Raw genomic sequence first — 19345 nt, 5'->3', positions numbered from 1 at the left:
ACAGCCTTTATTAAAGAGGTAACTTTTTATCAAACTTCATTAACATCCTTTAAAAAAAAATCAACAGCAAAGAAGGGCTTAAAATAACAACTCTCCCTTAGCCCACTCTCGGCAGACTCAGCCTACTCCCCAGAGGGAACCAATCCTAATTGAATTTTCCAGGCTACAGATTCTAGAGCAATGCCCTCCAAGAGAAATCCAATGCAAGCCACACATGTAATCATAAATTTTCTAGTAGCCACATTAAAAAAAGAACAAGTGAAATTCTAATGATCTAACCCAATATGTTTAAAATAATATCATTTTAGTCAACGTAAAAAATGCAAACGGGGTATTTCAGTTCGTAAGCTCCCCATTTTCCTTCATACTCACAATGCCTCTTGCTTGGAACCAGCCATGTTCCCAGTACACACCTGTGGTCAGGGCCGCCGTTACACAGCATACCTGCACGGCATTCCAATATCCACATAATGCAAACATTGTCCTTTACCCATTTTGGACATTATCTACTCATTTCCTGCTATTATCAATTCCTCCTCCCAATATAATCACATCACTGTTAGCTAATTATTTTTTTTTTCTGCTGAGCCATGTCTTAGTTGTAGCACACAGGATCTGTCTTGCCACGTGCAGGATCTTTAGTTGCAGCACGTGGGATCTAGTTCCCTGACCAAGGAACGAACCCAGGCCCCCTGCATTGGGAGTGCAGAGTCTTAGCCACTGGACCAAAAGGGAAGTCCCAGCTAATATGATTCTAAGAAATATATTTACACATGAGATTTTCCTTCTTCAACTGCAGATTTACATCTTGGACATTACCTACTCATTTTTTGCTCTTATTGGTCCCTCCTTCTCCCAATCTATCTATTTTAGTGCATGTAATTTAAGTATGTCCTTATGTTTCTTCCTTCTTCAACTACTGACAGTATCTTTGGGTCCTCACTCTGTAAGGTGTAGAGTATCCCACCTTTTCTGAAGCCCACCCCACAGCCATACATCCCCCAACTCTGCTGTCGTAGAACGTTATACAAATGCCAAGCACAGAGTATGTGCCCTCTGGAGATTCTGAGCTTAGCACTCACAGGACCCGTCCCCTTGCCATGTGAGCCAACAGCCACCTCCTTCTGATTGCTGGTGCTGTTCCAGTGTGGATGGAGTACAGCTGTCTTAACCGTGCAGCTACTGCAAAAAATTCTGGTGCTTTCCAGTTTCTTACTATTGTAAATAAAGCTACTATGACAATAATATGCAGGCTTTTGTGTGAACTTAAGTTTCTACTTCTTTTGGATGAAGGCCCAAGAGTGAGACTGCTGTATGTTTAAAGAAAAAAAACTAAAGATTTTTTAAAATCTTTATTGAGATATAATTCACACAAACTCCACTCTCCCAAAACTTTTAAATTTTGATGAAGTCCAACTGATCAATTATTTTTCTTCTAAGAATGGTAATTTTAGAGTCATGCCTAAGAACTTTTGACCAGTCCTAAATCCCAAAGTTTTTCTATGTTTTCTTCTTAAAATTTTAGTTTTATAGGTTACATCTAAATTTATGAGCTATTTTTGGGCTGATATTTTTATAAGATGTGAAGTTTAGATCAAGGTTTTTTGGGTTTTGTTGTTTTTTTTTTCTGGTGATATCCAATTATTCTAGCACCATATGCTGAAGACTATCCATCCTACACTAAATTGAGAAAGTTTGGCATCTTGATCGAAAATCAGTTGGCTTTATTCCTATGGGATTATTTCTTGGTTCCCTATTCTGTTCCGTTGTTCTGTGCTGTCTTGAAATTAGTGATTCCTATCACTTACATCTTTTTCAAAATGTCTTAGCTATTCCAGTTCCTTTGCCCTTCCATATAAATTTAGAATAATCTTGTCCACATCTACAAAAATCCTGATAGGATTTTGATAGGCATTGTGTTTAATCTGTTTACCAATTTGGAGAGAACTGGCATCTTTATTATGTTGAGACTTCCAATCTATGAACACGGTATACAGGTTTTAGATCGTCTTTGATTTCTTTCCTCAGTTTTGTAGTTTTCCCATAAAATTTGCAAAATTACCCTGAAGATTATACTTTTATTTTTGAGCAATTTTAAATGACACTATTTTTATTTCCATCTCCACATGTTAATTGCTGGTATACAAAAATACAATTGATTTTTGTGTACTGAGCTTGTATCCTACGTTCTTGTTGAGCTCATTTATTAGTTAGAGATTTTTTTGTAGATTATCTGGCATTTCCTCTGTAGACTATTATGTCACGTAAAAAAAGAACAGTTTGCTTCTTCCTTTCTGATCTGTATGCCTTTATTTCCTTTTCTTATCTTATTGATCTGGCTAGAAATTCCAGTACTCTGTTGAATTAGAAAGTGATAGCAAACACCCTTGCATTATTCTGATCTCAAGGTAAAAATATTCAGTTTTCACCATTAAGTATGATGCTAGCTGTAGGTTTTGGGTAAATATTGTTTTATCAAGTTGAGAAAGTCCCCCTCTATTATTCATGTTTTGAGAGTTTCATAAGTGTTAAATTTTGTCATGGTTTTTCTGCATCATTTAATATGATCACATGGCTTTTTTTTTAAGGTCAATTACACTGATGATTTTCAAATATTGATCCAACCTTGCATCCATGGAATAAATCCCTCTTGGGCATAGTGCATAATTCATTGTTTGTTCTCTCATTTTGTTTCTTTCTTCTGCCTTCTTGTAGGTTATTTGAACATTTTTTAGAATTTCATTTTGACTTATCTAGTTTTTGAGTTTCTCTCTTTCATATAATTTTTCTTAGTGGCTGCTCTAGATTTTCATTAACTCTTTACAACTTATCACAGTCTGCTGATCATCAACTTCTACCAGTTAATGGTAAAGTGCAGAAGCCTTACTTCCTGTGTGTCCCTTTGCCCTCCCCATTTATAACACAATCATCTTTAGTATTTCCTCTATACACACTAAGAACCACATCAGACGGCTATGGTTCAACCTTCAAACCTAATTTCAGATAAGGAAGTCTACTGAATTTACCAATTTATTTTTTCTTTCCATTGTTTGTTCTTCCTTCCTGGTGTTCCCACATGATTTCCTTACTGTTTAGAGAATTTCCTCTACCTATTATTTTAGGGTAGGTCTGCTGGTGACAAATCATTTGAAGGATGTTTTCACTTGATAGAGAATTCTAAGTTGATAGTTCTTTTCCTTCAGCACTTGAAAAATGTGCTACTTCCTTCTGGCCTCTGTAGTTTGTGATGAGAAATCCACTATAGGTAAAGGGACATTTCTCTCTCTCACTGCTTTTTCATCTTTGGTTTCAGAAGCTTGACTATGATGTGTCTCAGCATAGATTTCTTTGAGTTTATCTTGCCTGGATTTCACTAAACTTTTTCAATCTGTAAGTTTATGGCTTGCCAAATTTGGGAGATACTCAACCAGTATTTCTTCAAACATATTTTCAGCCTCACTGTCTTTCTCCTCTCTTTCTGGGACTCTGATGATAAGAAAGATAGGTCTCTTGTTAAAGTCTCACAGGTCCCTGGGGTTCTGTTTACTTTTTTCCAGTCTATTTTCTCTCTATTGTTCAGATTGGGTAATTTCTATTGTTTTATCTTCAAGTTCACTGATTCTTTTCCTCTGTCCTCTCCATTCTGCTGTTGGAAGAATGGAAAGGACAGGAAAAGAATCAGTGAACTGATTCCACAAGCTCATTTACTGTACTTCTCAGTTCTAAAATTTCCATTTGTTTCTTCTTTATATCCTATATTTTCTTCCTGAGATTTTCTATTTTTCATTTGCCTCAAGTGTTAGTATTTCCTCACTGAAAAACTTTTATGATGGCTGCTTTAAAATACTTGTCACTTAAGCCTCAATATTGTGGGCACTGCTATCAGGCATGGGATCTGGTTTCAGTCTTCTTTTTTTGCGATACGCAGGCCTCTCACTGTTGCGGCCTCTCCCGTTGCGGAGCACAGGCTCCGGACGCGCAGGCTCAGCGGCCATGGCTCACGGGCCCAGCCGCTCCGCGGCATGTGGGATCCTCCCGGACCGGGGCACGAACCCGTGTCCCCTGCATCAGCAGGCGGACTCTCAACCACTGCGCCACCAGGGAAGCCCCTGGTTTCAGTCTTCTATTACAGCAGGCCTCTTCTGACATTGCCCCAGCAGGCAAACAAGGGTGCAGTCTTGTTTCTGCCAGGTGGATGTAGAAGGTGGAGATGGAAGTGAGGGCTTCCCACTCAGCTTCCACTCATCTGGGTGGAAGTACTCCTTGTTAATGCCAGGCGGGGTTAGAGTTCAGCCTCTCCCTTGGCCTCTACTTGTATCACAGGCGCTGAACCAGGGGTGCTTTGTTACTGTGCCCTACACGGCCTCATTACCACGGGTGATGGTAAAACTCCTGAATCTCTACTAAGTTTCTTCTGAGGCCATCCCAACAGGAAGAAGGAGGGTGTTCTTTGTTACCACCCAACAGAGATGAAAATCCCAGCTCCGTACTGATACCACCAAGCACAGAGTGTTGTCTCAATAAAGACTGTCAGGGGTAAAAGTCTAGATTCCCCACCCTGCCTTTGATAGTAAGGGTGAGACAGGGGCTACAATGTTTTCTAAACATGTCCTGTCTGGCAGGCTGTCTCTTTCCTGGTCTTTTGGCTTTTCTTGGGGCTTCTCTGAGCCCTTTGGTGTTGCTGGGTTGCTGGTTTCTCCAGGCCCAAGGTCGGGATGTATGGGGCAAAAAGAAAACCCAGGAAACTCAGCCCTGCATCATTTCTCAGGTCCCCATACATCTAGCCAGTCTACTTTCTTCTCTCCACTTTTCAGTCTCATATTTCTTCTGTATTTAATGCCCAGTGTTTTTAGCTGTACTTGGAGGAATAGGAAAAGTACATCTACCACAAAGGCAGAGATCTTTTGAGTCTCAAATTAGACATGTATAGGCCTTGGTTTAAAATGGCAACAGAAAAGTAAGTCTTGTTTCACAACCCACTAAAAACATTCAAATTGGTCAATTCTGTGTGTTTAGGTTTAAAAATCTGAAATCCATTAATCTATTAAAATTATCACTTACTTTCTGTAGCATTATATAGACAAAATTTAACTCTCAAACCTTTTTCTTAAAAGGACACTTAAAAAAGGAATAAGGTTGCTTTTTTATCTCTAAAATTCTCATTAAAAAAAAAAATCTTCCATTCCCCTCACTTTTTTGGATATTCAATTTGTCAAAGCAGGTCACAAGGCCAACCCAGATTCAAATAGAGGGCTGAGACCACCTCTTGATGGGAGAATGAGAAAGAATTTGTGTAATCCATCACACCTTATTTCACTCACTAGTTTTGGTTATACGCTGAATAACATTCTGCTTCCCAAAAAATAACAGTGACTGGAACTAAATAGTTTTGCACTTCAGATATTTAGTAGAATAACATGGATATAAATAACCCAATTAAGTTAAACACCCACTCAGAATAAAATCCATAGAAGAGCCCAATGGTTAAGAACATGAGTTTGGGAGTCATACAAACCTAAGTCCCCCCCACCCCACACCCCAACCCCTCAAAGGGTTGGCTCTTTTCCATCATGAAGCCTCAGCTTGACCGTTACTTCCTCAAAATGGCCTCCCTTGACAAGCGCTAGTCACAGCACTTCATGATCCTCACCACGTTTGTACTTAGATCTTATTTATAGTTTGCTCACTTAATGAATGTCTCCCCCGCTACACCATCAACACAATGAGGACGGGGGCACAGTTAACTGGGGCCACTACTGTATTTGTTAGGCTTGACATAAACACATCCTCAAATATTTGTTGAATGTATGCATGAATAGAAATGGATGAATGCTACATCTACCACTGACGGGCTGTGTAACCTTGGTCTAGTTACTTAACCACCTTCCTAAGGCTTAACTGTGTCATCTTTAAAGCAGGGATAATAACAGCATTATTTCATTAAGTCACTCATCAATAGTGCTCTCATCTGTAGATGAGCTAGGTACTGGGAATGTTGTGGTGAAAGAACAGGCTTGGCCCCTACCCTCAGGTTGCTTAGAGTTGAGGTGGAAGACAGACATTAAACACACAATCTCATAACTTATTACAGAAGCTATAAATTGTGATGAGTGCTTCAAAAGACATATGCAAATATTATGAGGCCAGCTATTAGCTAAAGAGTTACAAAGGTCATTCTGACAAACTGGCATCTAAATCAAGACTGAAGAATTCCTAAGAGTTAACCATGTGGAAAACAGAAAAGGGAGTAAATATTTTAAGGACAGGAACAGCATGTGCAAATGTCCTGAGCCAGGAACGAGACTAGTTTATCAGAGATATTAAAAAATAAATACTATAGCTACAACACAGCAAACAATGGAGAGAATGGTGCAAGATAAGTGGAGAGACAGGCTTAGAGTCTGTTCTTTCGTGTTTACAGTTTATCGTAAAATAAAAAGGAAGCTACTTAAAAGTTTTTAAGCAAATAAGCAACACTAGATTGGCTGCTATGTGAAAAATACATGGAAAGATAAGATGACCATGAATGAAGCCAGTTAGGAAGTTACTGAAACAGTCTAGGCAATAAATGATGATAGTTAAGATTAGAGGTAGATGAATGGGCTGGATGGGGGGGTGCTGGGGGGGGGAAGAGAGAGGTATCAAGGATAGCCCTTGTTTCTGAGGCAAGAGGTAGGTGAAACGGAGATCAGATTACTGAGATGAGGCAGCAGATATGGAGAAGAAACCAAGACCTAATACTGAATATATTATGTTTTGGCAATGTCTTTGAATATCTAACATACAAGGAAGCAGGAGGTGTACGGGTCTAGAGATGAAAAGAGAACTAGGCAGCATGTATAAATCTGGGAGAGGTCTACACAGACAGTAAAGATGGTCAGTTTGACTCCATCATGCCTCCAGGTCCAATGCCTTACCATTATTACGCTTCTTCACAAGAAGGGAAAAAAAAGGTTATATTACTGGTAGATACAGACAACAAAAAATAAAACTATCAGTCCCTTACATGATATATGGAAAAATTAATTTCGATTAATTTTTGACACAACAAAATGACAACGAATCTTTTTCATGAAATTTATCTGAAAAATCTGAGCTATAGAAATTAAGAGATAGTTGAAACAAAGGTATAAAGAAAAACTCACAATGGCAGAATCTGTGGTTGGTAGAATTTAATATACACAAAAAAAGATACTGATATTTAATTTTAAATATTTGAATATTATTATTTCAAATAACAAATTTACGTTATTAAGCAACTCCTATGATCCCAGTGAAGAATATTCCAGTAATTTTTTAAGGGAAACATTTAGAGACTATTTAAGTGTGCCATACACAAAAGTTGACCAAGAAATCAAACTGATTTAAAGGAATCTTATCCAGAAATTATATTCTTCATAAAAAAAAAGGTCGATATAATTCTCTTTTTCAGTGATTATACATATTAAATTACTAACTTCATAAAGCATCTCAGTTGTCAAGATTTTCAACACAGAGATTTATCATAGTCACTTCGCAGTTTATAAGTTATGTTTTTTATAGGAACAAACATATTAACACCCTGTGAAAGCTCAAGAAAAAAGGAGACTATCTTTAGACATTTCAATCAAGGAACAAACATATTTACACCCTGTGAAAGCTCAAGAAAAAAGGAGACTACCTTTAGACATTTCAATCAAGCAAATAAAGAAGCAAAGAGCTTCTCTTTCCTCCCTTAAGAACTTCATCAGTAGAAAGTTTATGCATCTGGTAAGCATAAACTGGGAAGTTAATGCATTCCCAAGATTCTACAAATTGGTGATAGGAACCGTGAAAATTGCAGTATCAACCCTCCTTTCACCTCAACAATTGTTTCGCTTAAGTATCACATCACCGGCATTTCCAGCCTCTGTATCTTCAGTAGGAAATAAGCAGTCTTCTTCACAACTAACTTAAAATCCTCACCTTCTGCCTGTCCCTAAGCCTTTAACTCCTCCCTCAACCCCATGAACCACATGGTGTTGTTCTGGGCTTTGCCTGCTTTTGTTGGTCACTTCACAAAATAGTCAATACACTGGTCATCTTTTCCCATTGATCAATTTCCAACCAAACACATACATTTCAAACAATTATAAATCTGGAAGAGGTTTTGGTTCCCCAAAACCTGGCCTCAAATGATTTTTTTATACTGATTTTCTCTCTTAGTAACTTTCTAAACTGTGAAGTCATATGTCAATATGGGTTCATAATGCCTATGCCACACACTGTGTTATTAACATTCAAAGATTATCTGGCTGGGCTTCCCTGGTGGCGCAGTGGTTGAGAGTCCGCCTGCCGATGCAGGGGACACAGGTTCGTGCCCCGGTCCGGGAAGATCCCACATGCCGCGGAGGGGCTAGGCCCGTGAGCTATGGCCGCTGAGCCTGCGCGTCCGGAGCCTGTGCTCCGCAACAGGAGAGGCCACAACAGTGAGAGGCCCGCGTACCGCAAAAAAAAACAAAAAAAAAAGATTATCTGGCTAATTCAATTTCTGTCTCTTCCTGTAATTTCTTCAGCTAAACTTTACCTAATTTCTAATTCTTCCAAAATTAGATCTGTAGGTTTCTCTAGTTCTTCTAACCTCTTTTAAATTTCTTCTTTTTTTTGTTAATCTATCACAATCTTTTTCCTGAAACTTTTTAAAAATTTTACTCTTGCCTCTTCATTCACATCCTCCATCTTGTTCCCCACAGTCTTCACTGGTCCCACCACCACTTCCTTCCTTCCTTCCACAGCTCACCCTGGTGGAGAACAAGCCCTTAGCCCAGGAAGGGACGTATCTATCGTGTTCACCTCAGTCCACGGGTCAGTGTTAGCATAAATCTTATTTAAATGTCTGATAACACTAGCATAAATCTTATTTAAATGTCTGATAACACGTTGAGGGGTTTTGCAGGATGACATCATGGAGAATGGAGCAGGTTGCAGGTGTTTGTAAAAAGAATACTGAAGTGATGTAGCGTGGAACCTAAGCTAGACAAGAAGGGAAATACAGACAAAAGAAATGATGGAGAGATACTGATGGGTTGGGAAGTCTGTGGTGAGGCTCAAATGGATCAGTAACTACAGAGTCACTAATACTCACAACACCTCTGTGAGGTACAGTTCCCAAGTACCTAACAGACTAACACTTAGTCAATTGGCCATGGAGCTGTAAAAAGAAAACTTCTTCACACAGGTGAGTAAGCTGCTTTAACCACTATGCACTGTTTCACCTCAATACAAACTAAAACAGAAGCCCGAAATTCCAAGATAACCATCTTTCTTCAAAACAGTCATACTAACCCTGTATCACAGGGCATATGACCACTTTAAACAGAAGGTTTATGTGACTAAAAGGTCCTACTGGTTCTTTAAACACATTCAAAAAAGTATAAATAGTCCCCTCCAAAAATCCCACCTCCCTATCCTATCGGTCAAACAAATGAATTTAATATAAACTCTCCTTCTGTCCAACTCATTTGTCCTTGCTATATACTGCCACATGCCTATTACCCCCACCTACAAAACATTACTCACAATTCCATATCCAGTGGAATTTTTAAACACTTTTCTTTAGCAAGAGAAAAACACCTGCCTGAATAGTAAACGTCATGAACGTTAATCATGTGTACAAAATGGTTAAAGGATATAATTTGCATGTGGCACTTAAAAATACAAAACGTGACTGGACTTCCACAAAAAGGTCGGTAGAGTTTTCCATAGCATTTCATTGTGCAAACACCAAACTCAACTGCTGAGCGACATCAACCAGAGGCAGCCCCGCAGTCCACCCTCGGTCAACCCGGGTAAGGTGTCCTATCGTTGACCCAGTCGAAGGCACGAAACACACGCTCACCAGCTCTGGTCGTGAGACGGGACTGGGGGCATGATAACCGGAAAACAACCAAGACTGTTTAAAGACCTTAATTGTTAAGGTCCTCGAACCGCGGACGAAATACGTAATTGCTAAATCTTCTTAGTAAAACCAGGACTAGGGAATTCAGAGGGCTGTCGGTACCCCTGGGGGAAGGGGCTGGGGTGTCAGCTCAAGGCCAGGGCACAACAGGTGCGCGCGGCTGTCCAAAGCTCTGAGGAGAAAGGACACTCGCCGATGCCTCCGTGCGAGCACTCTGCAGGACGCGAGGCTGGACACGGACCCGCGGCAACTCCTGCTCAAGGTCGCGGCGCCCCTCCCGCGGCCCCACACCCGCTAAGGGGCCCACGGCTCCCGGGCTCCTGAGCGCTTGCGGGCGGGAGACTCCCGGGCGCCTCGAAGCACCCGCCTCACAGGCCGCTCTGGGCGAGGGGCGCGCGTTCCAACCACGTCAAGACCCGGCCGGGCTCAGGGTCGGAGGGGGACGCGGTCCAGGTCGGGGCGCGGGTTCGGGGGAGACGCGGTCCAGGTTCGGGGGCGCGCGGTCGGGGTCAGAGGGCGCGGGGTCCGAGGGCACTAGGCCGCCGGCCCCCACAGGCACGCCCCGCCCGGCGCGAGGCCGCTGCCACACACAGAGAGGCGGCCCGTCCCGGGCTGAAGATGGCAGGCCGGCACTCACCTGTCACGCCGCCGCCGAACCCGCCACCGCGCAGTGCCAGCCGGGCCGTGCGCTGCCGCCCGTGGGTTCCCAGCCACGCGGCGCCGGGGACGGACGCGGACGAACAGCTCTAAGACCCGGCAGCCCGACGCCCCACACTTCCGGCGCCGGAAGTCGCGGCTCTCCCTCAGCCCCGCGCCGGAAATCCACTACACGCAGGCGCCGCAGGAAGTCCCGCCTCCGCCCCAAGCTAGTACCGCCGGAAATCCAGCCCCGCGAAGGAAGGCCCGTGCGCCGCCAGTGCGGTCAGGGGGCCCTAAGGGGATCGCGGAGGTGGTGGAGGCGTGATGTTGTTGTTCGACCCCGAGACCGCCGGGGCCTCGACCCGCGAGGTCGGCGACCATCTGGAGACGCCGCGAAGGGCCGGGAGGTGGAGCGGGGGCGCTGAGGGCCCGCGGGTACTCACGGCGGCGGGTTACTGCGGGCGCCCGGGTCTGGCGCAGGTCGGCGTCCATCGGGACCCAGGTCGGGCATGTGGGAACGGCTGCTCCCAGTCAGAACCGCCGGGTGTGCCGGGAGCCGTTTCCCGGGGCGTCGGGAGCGAGGTGGCTGCGCGCGGAGCCTGGCGGATCTGCGGAGGGTGACTCACCCACTGCAGCCTCCTGTCTGAAATGTGTGTTAGCCATTGGCTGCAGAGAGGAAACAAAGGCAGCCTCTCGCCGCGGAAGGTGGGACCTGATGGCCTTCTTGTCCTTGTCCAGGTTGGAAAAATTACAGGGTGCGCAGAAGGCCTCGGCTCTACGAACAACCAGCTGGGCGTTTAAAGCCTTAAGTAAAAACGAAATCAGACGTGGGAGCATTTTTCTTTTAAACAGTAAAGGTCATCATTCGGAGTCAAGAAGCACTAGTATGATTGCTGCACAAGGAACAAACGTGACGTATTTGGGGATCCAAATAACCAAAAAGTTTGTAGAATAAAACCTGAAGTTACTTCTGCATTGAGTATAATAAAGCTTATTACTAAAATCAATTATATAAGGTGTGGGACTTCCCTGGTGCTGCAGTGGTTAAGAATCTACCTGCCAATGCCGGGGACAAACCCATGTTCCACAGCTACTGAGCCCTCGGGCCTAGAGCCTGTGCTCTGCAGTAAGAGAAGCCACTGCAAGGAGAAGCCCAAGCACCACAACTAGAGAAAGCCTTTGCACAGCAATGAAGACCCAATGCAGTCATAAATAAGTAAATTTTTTAAAAAATTGTATAAGGGGAACTGAGGATGTCACACTTGGAGGTTGTGGCTATCATTCAACAAGAAATTCTATTAAAGACCTAATATGCACAAGGCATTCCGCTGGGTGAGGGAGCACATACAATGCCTGATTAACCACAATATTGGCTGCAACTGATTCACATGCTAATATGTGGTTTTGTTTTACAGCACAGCATCCACAGTTTGGATGAAACTTAGGGTATTGTTAATTGGGGTAACATTTTCTCTGATATACTTAGGAGTCCATAAAAGTCACTGTAAATAAAATGATTGCATAAAGTGTCACAAAACTAAGACAGGAAAGGAGTCAACACTCTGAGGTCCTGTTGCATGCCAGGCAGTTCACAGCTTTGGTAACTTTGATCCTCAAAACAACCCAATAAATTTAAAATTATTCTATTAGAGAAATATAAATCAAAAATGCAATGAGGTATCACCTCACACTGGTCAGAATGGCCATCATCAAAAAATCTACAAATAACAGATGCTGGAAAGGGTGTGGAGAAAAGGGAAACCTCTTGTACTGTTGATGGGAATGTAAATTGGTACAACCACTATGGAGAATAGTCGAGTTACTGTATGATCCTACAATCCCACTCTTGGGCATATATCCGGACAAAACTCTAATTTGAAAAGATACATGCACCCCTGTGTTCATAACAGCACTATTCACAAGAGTCAAAACATGGAATGAAAAAAAAAAATGGAATGAACCTAAAAGTCCATTGACAAGATGAATGGATAAAGAAAATGTACATGAATACAGTGGAATACTACTCAGCCATAAAAAAGAATGAAATAAGGCCATTTGCAACATGGATGCACCTAGAGATTATCATTTTGAGTGAAAAAAGATAAAAATATATATCATATGTGGGATCTAAAGTATGATACAAATGAACATATTTATAGACCAGAATAGACTCCGATACAGAAAACAAACATGATTATCAAAGGGGAAAGGTGGGGGGGATAGAGATAAATTAGGAGGTTGGGATTAACATATACACACTAATATATATAAATAGATAACAAGGATTTACTGTAAAGCACAGGGAACTATATTCAATATCTTGTAAACCTATACTGTAAAAGAATTGGACAACTACATGTATAACTGAATCACTTTGCTCTACACCAGAAATTAACACTATACTTCAATTTAAAAAAAAGAAATTATTCTAAATTGAATTCTAATTAAGGGTAAGAATGTTAAAATTACTTGTCAGGGCTTCCCTGGTGGCGCAGTGGTTGAGAGTCCGCCTGCCGATGCAGGGGACACGGGTTCGTGCCCCGGTCCGGGAAGATCCCACATACCGCGGAGCGGCTAGGCCCGTGAGCCATGGCCGCTGAGCCTGCGCGTCCGGAGCCTGTGCTCTGCGATGGGAGAGGCCACAACAGTGAGAGGCCAGCGTACAGCGAAAAAAAAAAAACTTGTCAAAAGCAACCTAAGTGTCCATCAACAGATGAATGCATAAAGAAGATGTAGCACATATATACAATGGAATATTACTCAGCCATAAAAAGAAACGAAATTGAGTTATTTGTAGTAGGTGGATGGACCTAGAGTCTGTCATACAGAGTGAAGTCAAAAGAGAAAAACAAATACTGTTTGCTAACACATATATATGGAATCTAAAAAAAAAAAAAAGGTTCTGAAGAACCTAGGGGCAGGACAGGAACAAAGACACAGACGTACAGAATGGACTTGAGGACACGGGGAGCGGGAAGGGTAAGCTGGGATAAAGTGAGAGAGTGGCATGGACATATATACACTGCCAAATGTAAAATAGCTAGTGGGAAGCAGCTGCATAGCACAGGGAGATCAGCTCGGTGCTTTGTGACCGACTACCTAGAGTGGTGGGATAGGGAGGCTGTGAGGGAGATGCAAGAGGGAGGAGATATGGGGATATATGTATATGTAGAGCTGATACACTTTGTTATAAGGCAGAAACTAACACACCATTGTAAAGCAATTATACTCCAATAAAGATGTTAAAAAAAATTATTTGTCAAAAGTCAGAAAGCTAGTATGCAATGGAGCAAAGATTGGATTAAAATCCAGGTCCACATCAAAGTCCACATTTTCCACAGCGCATTCCTTTGATAGGGCTGTTGTAACAGAATAACACAAACTAGGCTTAAACAACAGAAATTTATTGTCTCAGGTCTGGAGGCTTGAGGTCCAGGATCAAGGTGTCAATGTTACATTTTGTTTCTGTCAGTGTTGGTTCCTTCCGAGACCTGTGATGGGGAATCTATGCCATGCGTCTCTCTCTCTCTCTCTCTCTCCCTTAGTTTCTTGTGGTTTCCCAGCAACTCCGAATTGTAGAGGTCAAGTTTTTTCTAATTCCTTTTATTCACAATTTTAAGTCGCTACACTTCCGGATGCAACGGCTCACGCTTACCGACCGATATCAATTTAGTGCACAGAACTGCCGCGAGCAGGCGCCTCTCCACGCCTCAGAGCCCGAGCGTGCAGAGACGCCTGACATCAGCACGTCACCAGCGCAGGGCCTCGGGCGCCTCGATTGGCTGGCTCGGCCAGGGCGTGACTGGTGGGCGGCCGCTCTCCCAGGCCCCTTCTCTCCTAGCTCACTCTGTCACGTAGCTCCGCAGTCGAGGAGCCGCCCCCACTCAGCGGCACAGGGAGGACGCCGAAAGCACCTGCGCTTCGGCCTGGGGGCGGCTCTGCAGCTCAGGGCCCTGGGAGGAGACGCCTCGCGCTCCGGGAGTGGCGCCACCGCGCGACCGTGACGTGAGGCGCGGCCGGCGCGCCATTGGCCAGCGGCAATGTGGCGCTCTCTGGCGCGGGCGCGGGCGATTGGGCGCGCGGCGTTGGGAGGCCGGGCTCGGGCCGGGGGCGGGCCCTGTGCTTGGGAGCTAGGCCTGCAGGAGGCGAGCGCTGCGGAGTGTCGTCCCGCTGTCGGTCTGCTTGTGAGGTAAGGAGGCTGGGTCTCTGAGGGGAGGCGGGCTGGAGTCCCGGGCTCGGCGTCGGGCTTGGCGCTGAGGGGCGGGCCCACTGCCTGTTAGTCGCGTCCTGTGAGCTCAGGGTGCTTTTTCCTCTTAACTGTTTTGGGGAGAAGCCAGAGGGCGGAGGTCTATGCGGCGCGGGAAGCGCGTGGGGTCGCCGCCGGGCTGGGTGGGCGCAGGCCGGGAGGACGGCGCGGGGTAGGTGGCGGGGCGGGCGGAGGGAGGGGCGCGGGGCGGCGGGCTCAGCCTCCAACCCCCGGGTCCCCACCTCCCCCGCCAGATCCCCGGGTAGGCGCGCAGGCTGGGCCGCGATGCCCGAGGTGAGCACTGATGAGCTGGACGAGCGGCAGGTGCAGCTCTTGGCGGAGATGTGCATACTCATCGACGAGAACGACCGGAGGATCGGGGCGGAGACCAAGAAGAACTGCCATCTGAACGAGAACATCGAGAGAGGTGCCCGCGGGGGCGGCGGGCGGGCGGGCCGGGTCCCCGGGCGGCAGCCCCGCTTCCTTCGGACCCCAAAGCAACAGGCAAGTAACTGGCCTCTTAAAACTCAATTCATCGTATTTCTTTTGCTTTCAGGATTATTGCATCGAGCTTTTAGTGTTTTCTTATTCAACACTGAAAATAAGCTCCTGCTGCAGCAGAGATCAGACGCTAAAATTACCTTTCCAGGTTAGTGTGCTTTGTGTAGTGTTTTGTTGGCGATTGTATTTAGTTTGATTTTGTCACGTGGAACTTCTGGTAGCCAAGGTCAAAAAAGAAATCTTTTGAATGACTTAGTGTTATATTCTTCATACAAAAAACTTATACGGCGGTTGCAACCTAATAAGACCTAAGGTTTATCCTAATAAAGGATAAAAACTGCTAGGTATGTGTAGATTCATATATAACTTTCTAAATTGTATCTAATACACGTTATCATCGCTTTGGTTAAGAAGGCGTTCATAAAAACTTATCTACCCAAGTGTCACAAAATGGTTGCTGATAGCTTATTAAAACAGATCTAGAAATCCTCAACAATCATTTTTTATGTTACTTTTAAAACTTCAAGTTTTCTTAACCTTTCAGACCTGCTTTGAAGAAAAGTTAATGTACATCTATATTAACATGTTCCAGGTTGTTTTACTAATACTTGCTGTAGTCATCCCTTAAATAATCCACGAGAGCTTGAAGAAAACAATGCAATTGGAGTAAGGCGAGCAGCACAGAGGCGTTTAAAGGCTGAGTTGGGAATTCCCATGGAAGAGGTAAGCAGCCATACTAGCTGAAACATAGAATACTTTGAAACCGTTTTTAGTAAAACATTAAATTTAGGTGTAGCTTTCTGCTTTGTAATCTCTTGCTTTTTTAGGCCAAGAAAGCCCATTGGATAAAGGTTAAATTTTGATTTCATAATACTTGTCGATATTTACCTCAGTACCAAAATGGATTGATCTGTTAACCAGTTTATAAAGTTGACTGTTTTATAATTGATCAGATCAAAGATGAATATTTTCTTGTGAACCTCAGATCTGATTGGGTGAATTTAAATAATCTTTTTTTCCCTGGAATCGTCTCCTTTTAATAATACACGAATAAATAATCTCTCATTTAGTTAAAATGGTAAATTTTTTTCTCCCGTTAATATTAATATGTGAGGCAGAATGGCACACTTCTAGTTAGAGTGACTGCTTTTCTTTTTTTAATACAGTTTTCAATAAATCTACTTCTATTTTTGGTCCTATGGGAAAAGTGTCAGACACTTGAAACTATTTAATATTATTTAATACTATTTCCATATATTAATAGGAGACTAATGTTTCAAAAGTTGTCATTCTAACACTAGTTCTGTTGTTCAAGGTATTACTGAAATGTAGTGGGTTTTGATTACTTTATTGATATTTTGGAGGTTTTTGGGGTTTTGTCCTAGGTTCCTCCAGAAGAAATTAATTATCTAACACGCATTCATTACAAGGCTCAATCTGATGGTATCTGGGGAGAACATGAAATTGATTACATTTTGTTTGTGAAGAAGAATGTGACCTTGAATCCAGATCCCAATGAGATTAAAAGCTATTGTTACGTATCAAAGGAAGAACTAGAAGAACTTCTGGAAAAGGCAGCCCATGGTGAAATTAAGATAACTCCGTGGTTTCAAATTATTGCAAGGACTTTTCTCTTTAGGTGGTGGGATAACTTAAATCATTTGAATCAGTTTGTTGACCATGAGAAAATACACAGAATGTAGATGTGGTGATGAATGATTAATAAAGTACTAAAGAATTTCTCTACTTAGTAAACTTAAGATGAATATTTTAAAAACCTGGTTCCCCGTTAGAACTCTCATTGGAAATACTGTTACTTTACAACCAGAATTCGTGTGGAAAAGAATTCTTGATTTGTGTCATACAACCCATATATGTTAACTGCAATTTGTAAAAAATATTTGAGATTATTATAAAAAAGAGCAAATAAACTTAACCTATCTAAACAGATGGTTATGACAAATGTGAACAAATAAGTTCTTCATTTTTTTAATATATTGTGATAAACCTTTTCAGAAGACTTGTAGAGCACTTTGCTGTTTGCCAGGTGCTTGATGTATCTTTCAATTTTTATCATAGTCCAGAAGAATGTGCAATGGAAACTATTTGCTTATCTACTTCAAAACACTTCAGATTAACTTTTCAGATTGAGATTAATATAGAACAGGTTCAAGGGAATTCAATGGTATATATCCTGATTTCTGCCATTGTTAATTTTGTGTTTTGATCATTCTGAAGTATTTTGATACTTAGAGTCAAACATTGTTTTTGGTAATGACATTGGCTAGGTTAATTCATTTAAATAATCGTTGCCTGTGGTTTTCAGAGTTACTGGGAACAGACAGGCTATTTGTAAAATGGAACTTGGGTCAGTTGGGTCATACTCTACAACAGGGTATTCTAACCTTGGCACTGCTGATGTTTGGGTTGGATAATTCTTTTGGGGGCTCATCCTTTGTGTTGTAGGATTTAGCAGCATCCCCAGGTTCTACATAAAAAAATGCTGTTGGCACCCCTCCCCCCATGACAGCCCCAGTGACACCAGATGCCAAATGTCTCCTCAAGGACAGCATCACCCACAGTTGAGAACCACTGTTCTGCTGAGTCAGGCTGTGTTGTAGGGGGAAAATTATCAAAAAGAAAGGCTAACGTTCATATTAAATAGATTTGGGTTATGGAATATGTGTGTATTAATATTTAAAGTACACTTTGACTAATGTACTTCTTTGAACTCTTGCCATAGACTTCTCAGATTTGAAATCTTAAGACAGCTTTATTATCTTTGAATGCTGTGTATTAGTAAGTAATGAAGAAAAAGATAAAAATTTCTTACAAAGTTAAATGTTTTATAAATTCAATAGAAAAATCCATTTGTTAACCCTGAACAATTAATTTCAGGCAAGACTGTGTAGCTAATAGTAACTTTATTGAAAAATAAAAACAAAACTAAATTACCACATTTTGATACTGTTGTCTACTTTGTTAAAACTTCAGTACAGTAACAGGTCAACCTGCCTATGGTAGCTTAAGTGATAAATGACATAGAGTTTCAAAATGCATTTTTATATTGTTTCTAGTTCTTTAGTAGGAACTTTTAGGCTAAAAGACACATGTAACCAGTTACTGGGTAGCTACAGTGGCTAGTGGTTGCCATATGGGCCGTGGCGTCTTAGACTGTTAGATGCTGGACAAACCATTGACAACAGGTACAGAGCAGAGGGAGACGTCTATAAAACTTTATTCTCTTTATTGGTATTCCTGGTTTGTTCATTGTTTTTTCTGACTTTGTCCACGTCTTCCTTTAGCTCCTTGAGCATCTTTAAGGTAGTGTCTAGTAAGTCTGTCATGTCTTCCTGAGGGACAGTTTCTCAGTTTTTTCCTTTAACGGACCACACTTTCCTATTTCTTTGTATGTGAATTTTTAGTTGTTGGCTATCTGTACCACCCGAGGTCTTCATGTCTCTCACTTCCTCTCTGACTGTGTGTCTTTCCCTGGACACAGACATGCTGACTTTCTAAATTCCCCTGAGCCAGCAGTGCTTTCTTAAGTCCTAATCCTCACATCTGTAGCTCTCCAAAGGGGTAAAAAATGAAAAATGCAAGGGAGAAAGAAACAGGCACTGACCCTTCAAATTCAGCTGATGGGGATCCATCTCTGTCTACACCTCTGCCATCAGAAGCAGCAACTGTCAATCAAAACAAAATCCTAATATTTGGAGACAAGGCCCTTAGGGCCCAATCTGAATCTCACAAGCACCTCCAGAAACACAGGTACAGTGACTGCCACAGGGTTTGGGTGAGAGGTCAGGCAGTTGCTAAGCCACAGGGGCTAAAACTGACAAACTGGTTTACCGTGGAGCCTTTCCCTGGAAGAGGTGAGCCTTTAAAGACTCTGGAGTCCCAAATATTCAATAGTTACAGCAGAGATTCTGCCAGAGCCACTGTAACCTGGGAGGAGAGGGACTCTGGTTCTTCCTACTCCCTTCTCACCTGACACTCAATGGGTTTCTCTTTACATAATCTTTCTCAGCGTAAACAAATGA

At 42.6% G+C, this 19345-nt stretch overlaps 2 protein-coding genes across 10 annotated transcripts in view; one reads left to right on the top strand and one right to left on the bottom strand.

Moving 5' to 3' along the window:
* WDR37 (WD repeat domain 37) overlaps nt 1-11300 on the bottom strand; it is a 59665-nt gene extending 48365 nt beyond the window's left edge. For 4 of the 5 annotated variants that reach the window (XM_067699934.1, XM_067699950.1, XM_067699961.1 and 1 more), the window contains exon 1: nt 10999-11300. The gene's annotated coding sequence lies outside the window, so the exon portion shown is untranslated. Of the gene's footprint in view, nt 1-10553; nt 10713-10998 lie in introns of those variants that run through there. The other variant, XM_067699943.1, reaches the window with a different exon arrangement.
* Nucleotides 11301-14375: 3075 nt separating this feature from the next.
* IDI1 (isopentenyl-diphosphate delta isomerase 1) lies at nt 14376-18261 on the top strand. Of its 5 annotated transcripts, none has more exons than XM_067699920.1 (5): nt 14376-14744; nt 15056-15228; nt 15358-15450; nt 15895-16025; nt 16667-16803. In XM_067699920.1, exons 1-5 carry the CDS (start codon nt 14596-14598, stop codon nt 16685-16687), a joined length of 567 nt encoding a protein of 188 aa, XP_067556021.1. In that variant the 5' UTR covers nt 14376-14595; the 3' UTR covers nt 16688-16803. The 5 variants fall into 5 exon arrangements, with proteins under 5 accessions (XP_067556021.1, XP_067555986.1, XP_067556004.1 ...); XM_067699885.1 differs by having other exon boundaries at nt 14383-14744; nt 16688-18261; XM_067699903.1 differs by lacking the exon at nt 14376-14744 and adding an exon at nt 14756-14855 and having other exon boundaries at nt 16688-18261.
* The last annotated feature ends 1084 nt before the right edge of the window (nt 18262-19345 follow it).

The sequence above is a fragment of the Pseudorca crassidens genome, chromosome 1 (assembly GCF_039906515.1).
Source record: "Pseudorca crassidens isolate mPseCra1 chromosome 1, mPseCra1.hap1, whole genome shotgun sequence".
In the NCBI taxonomy this organism is placed as follows: domain Eukaryota; kingdom Metazoa; phylum Chordata; class Mammalia; order Artiodactyla; family Delphinidae; genus Pseudorca; species Pseudorca crassidens.
This window is presented reverse-complemented; position numbering and strand designations above follow the sequence as displayed.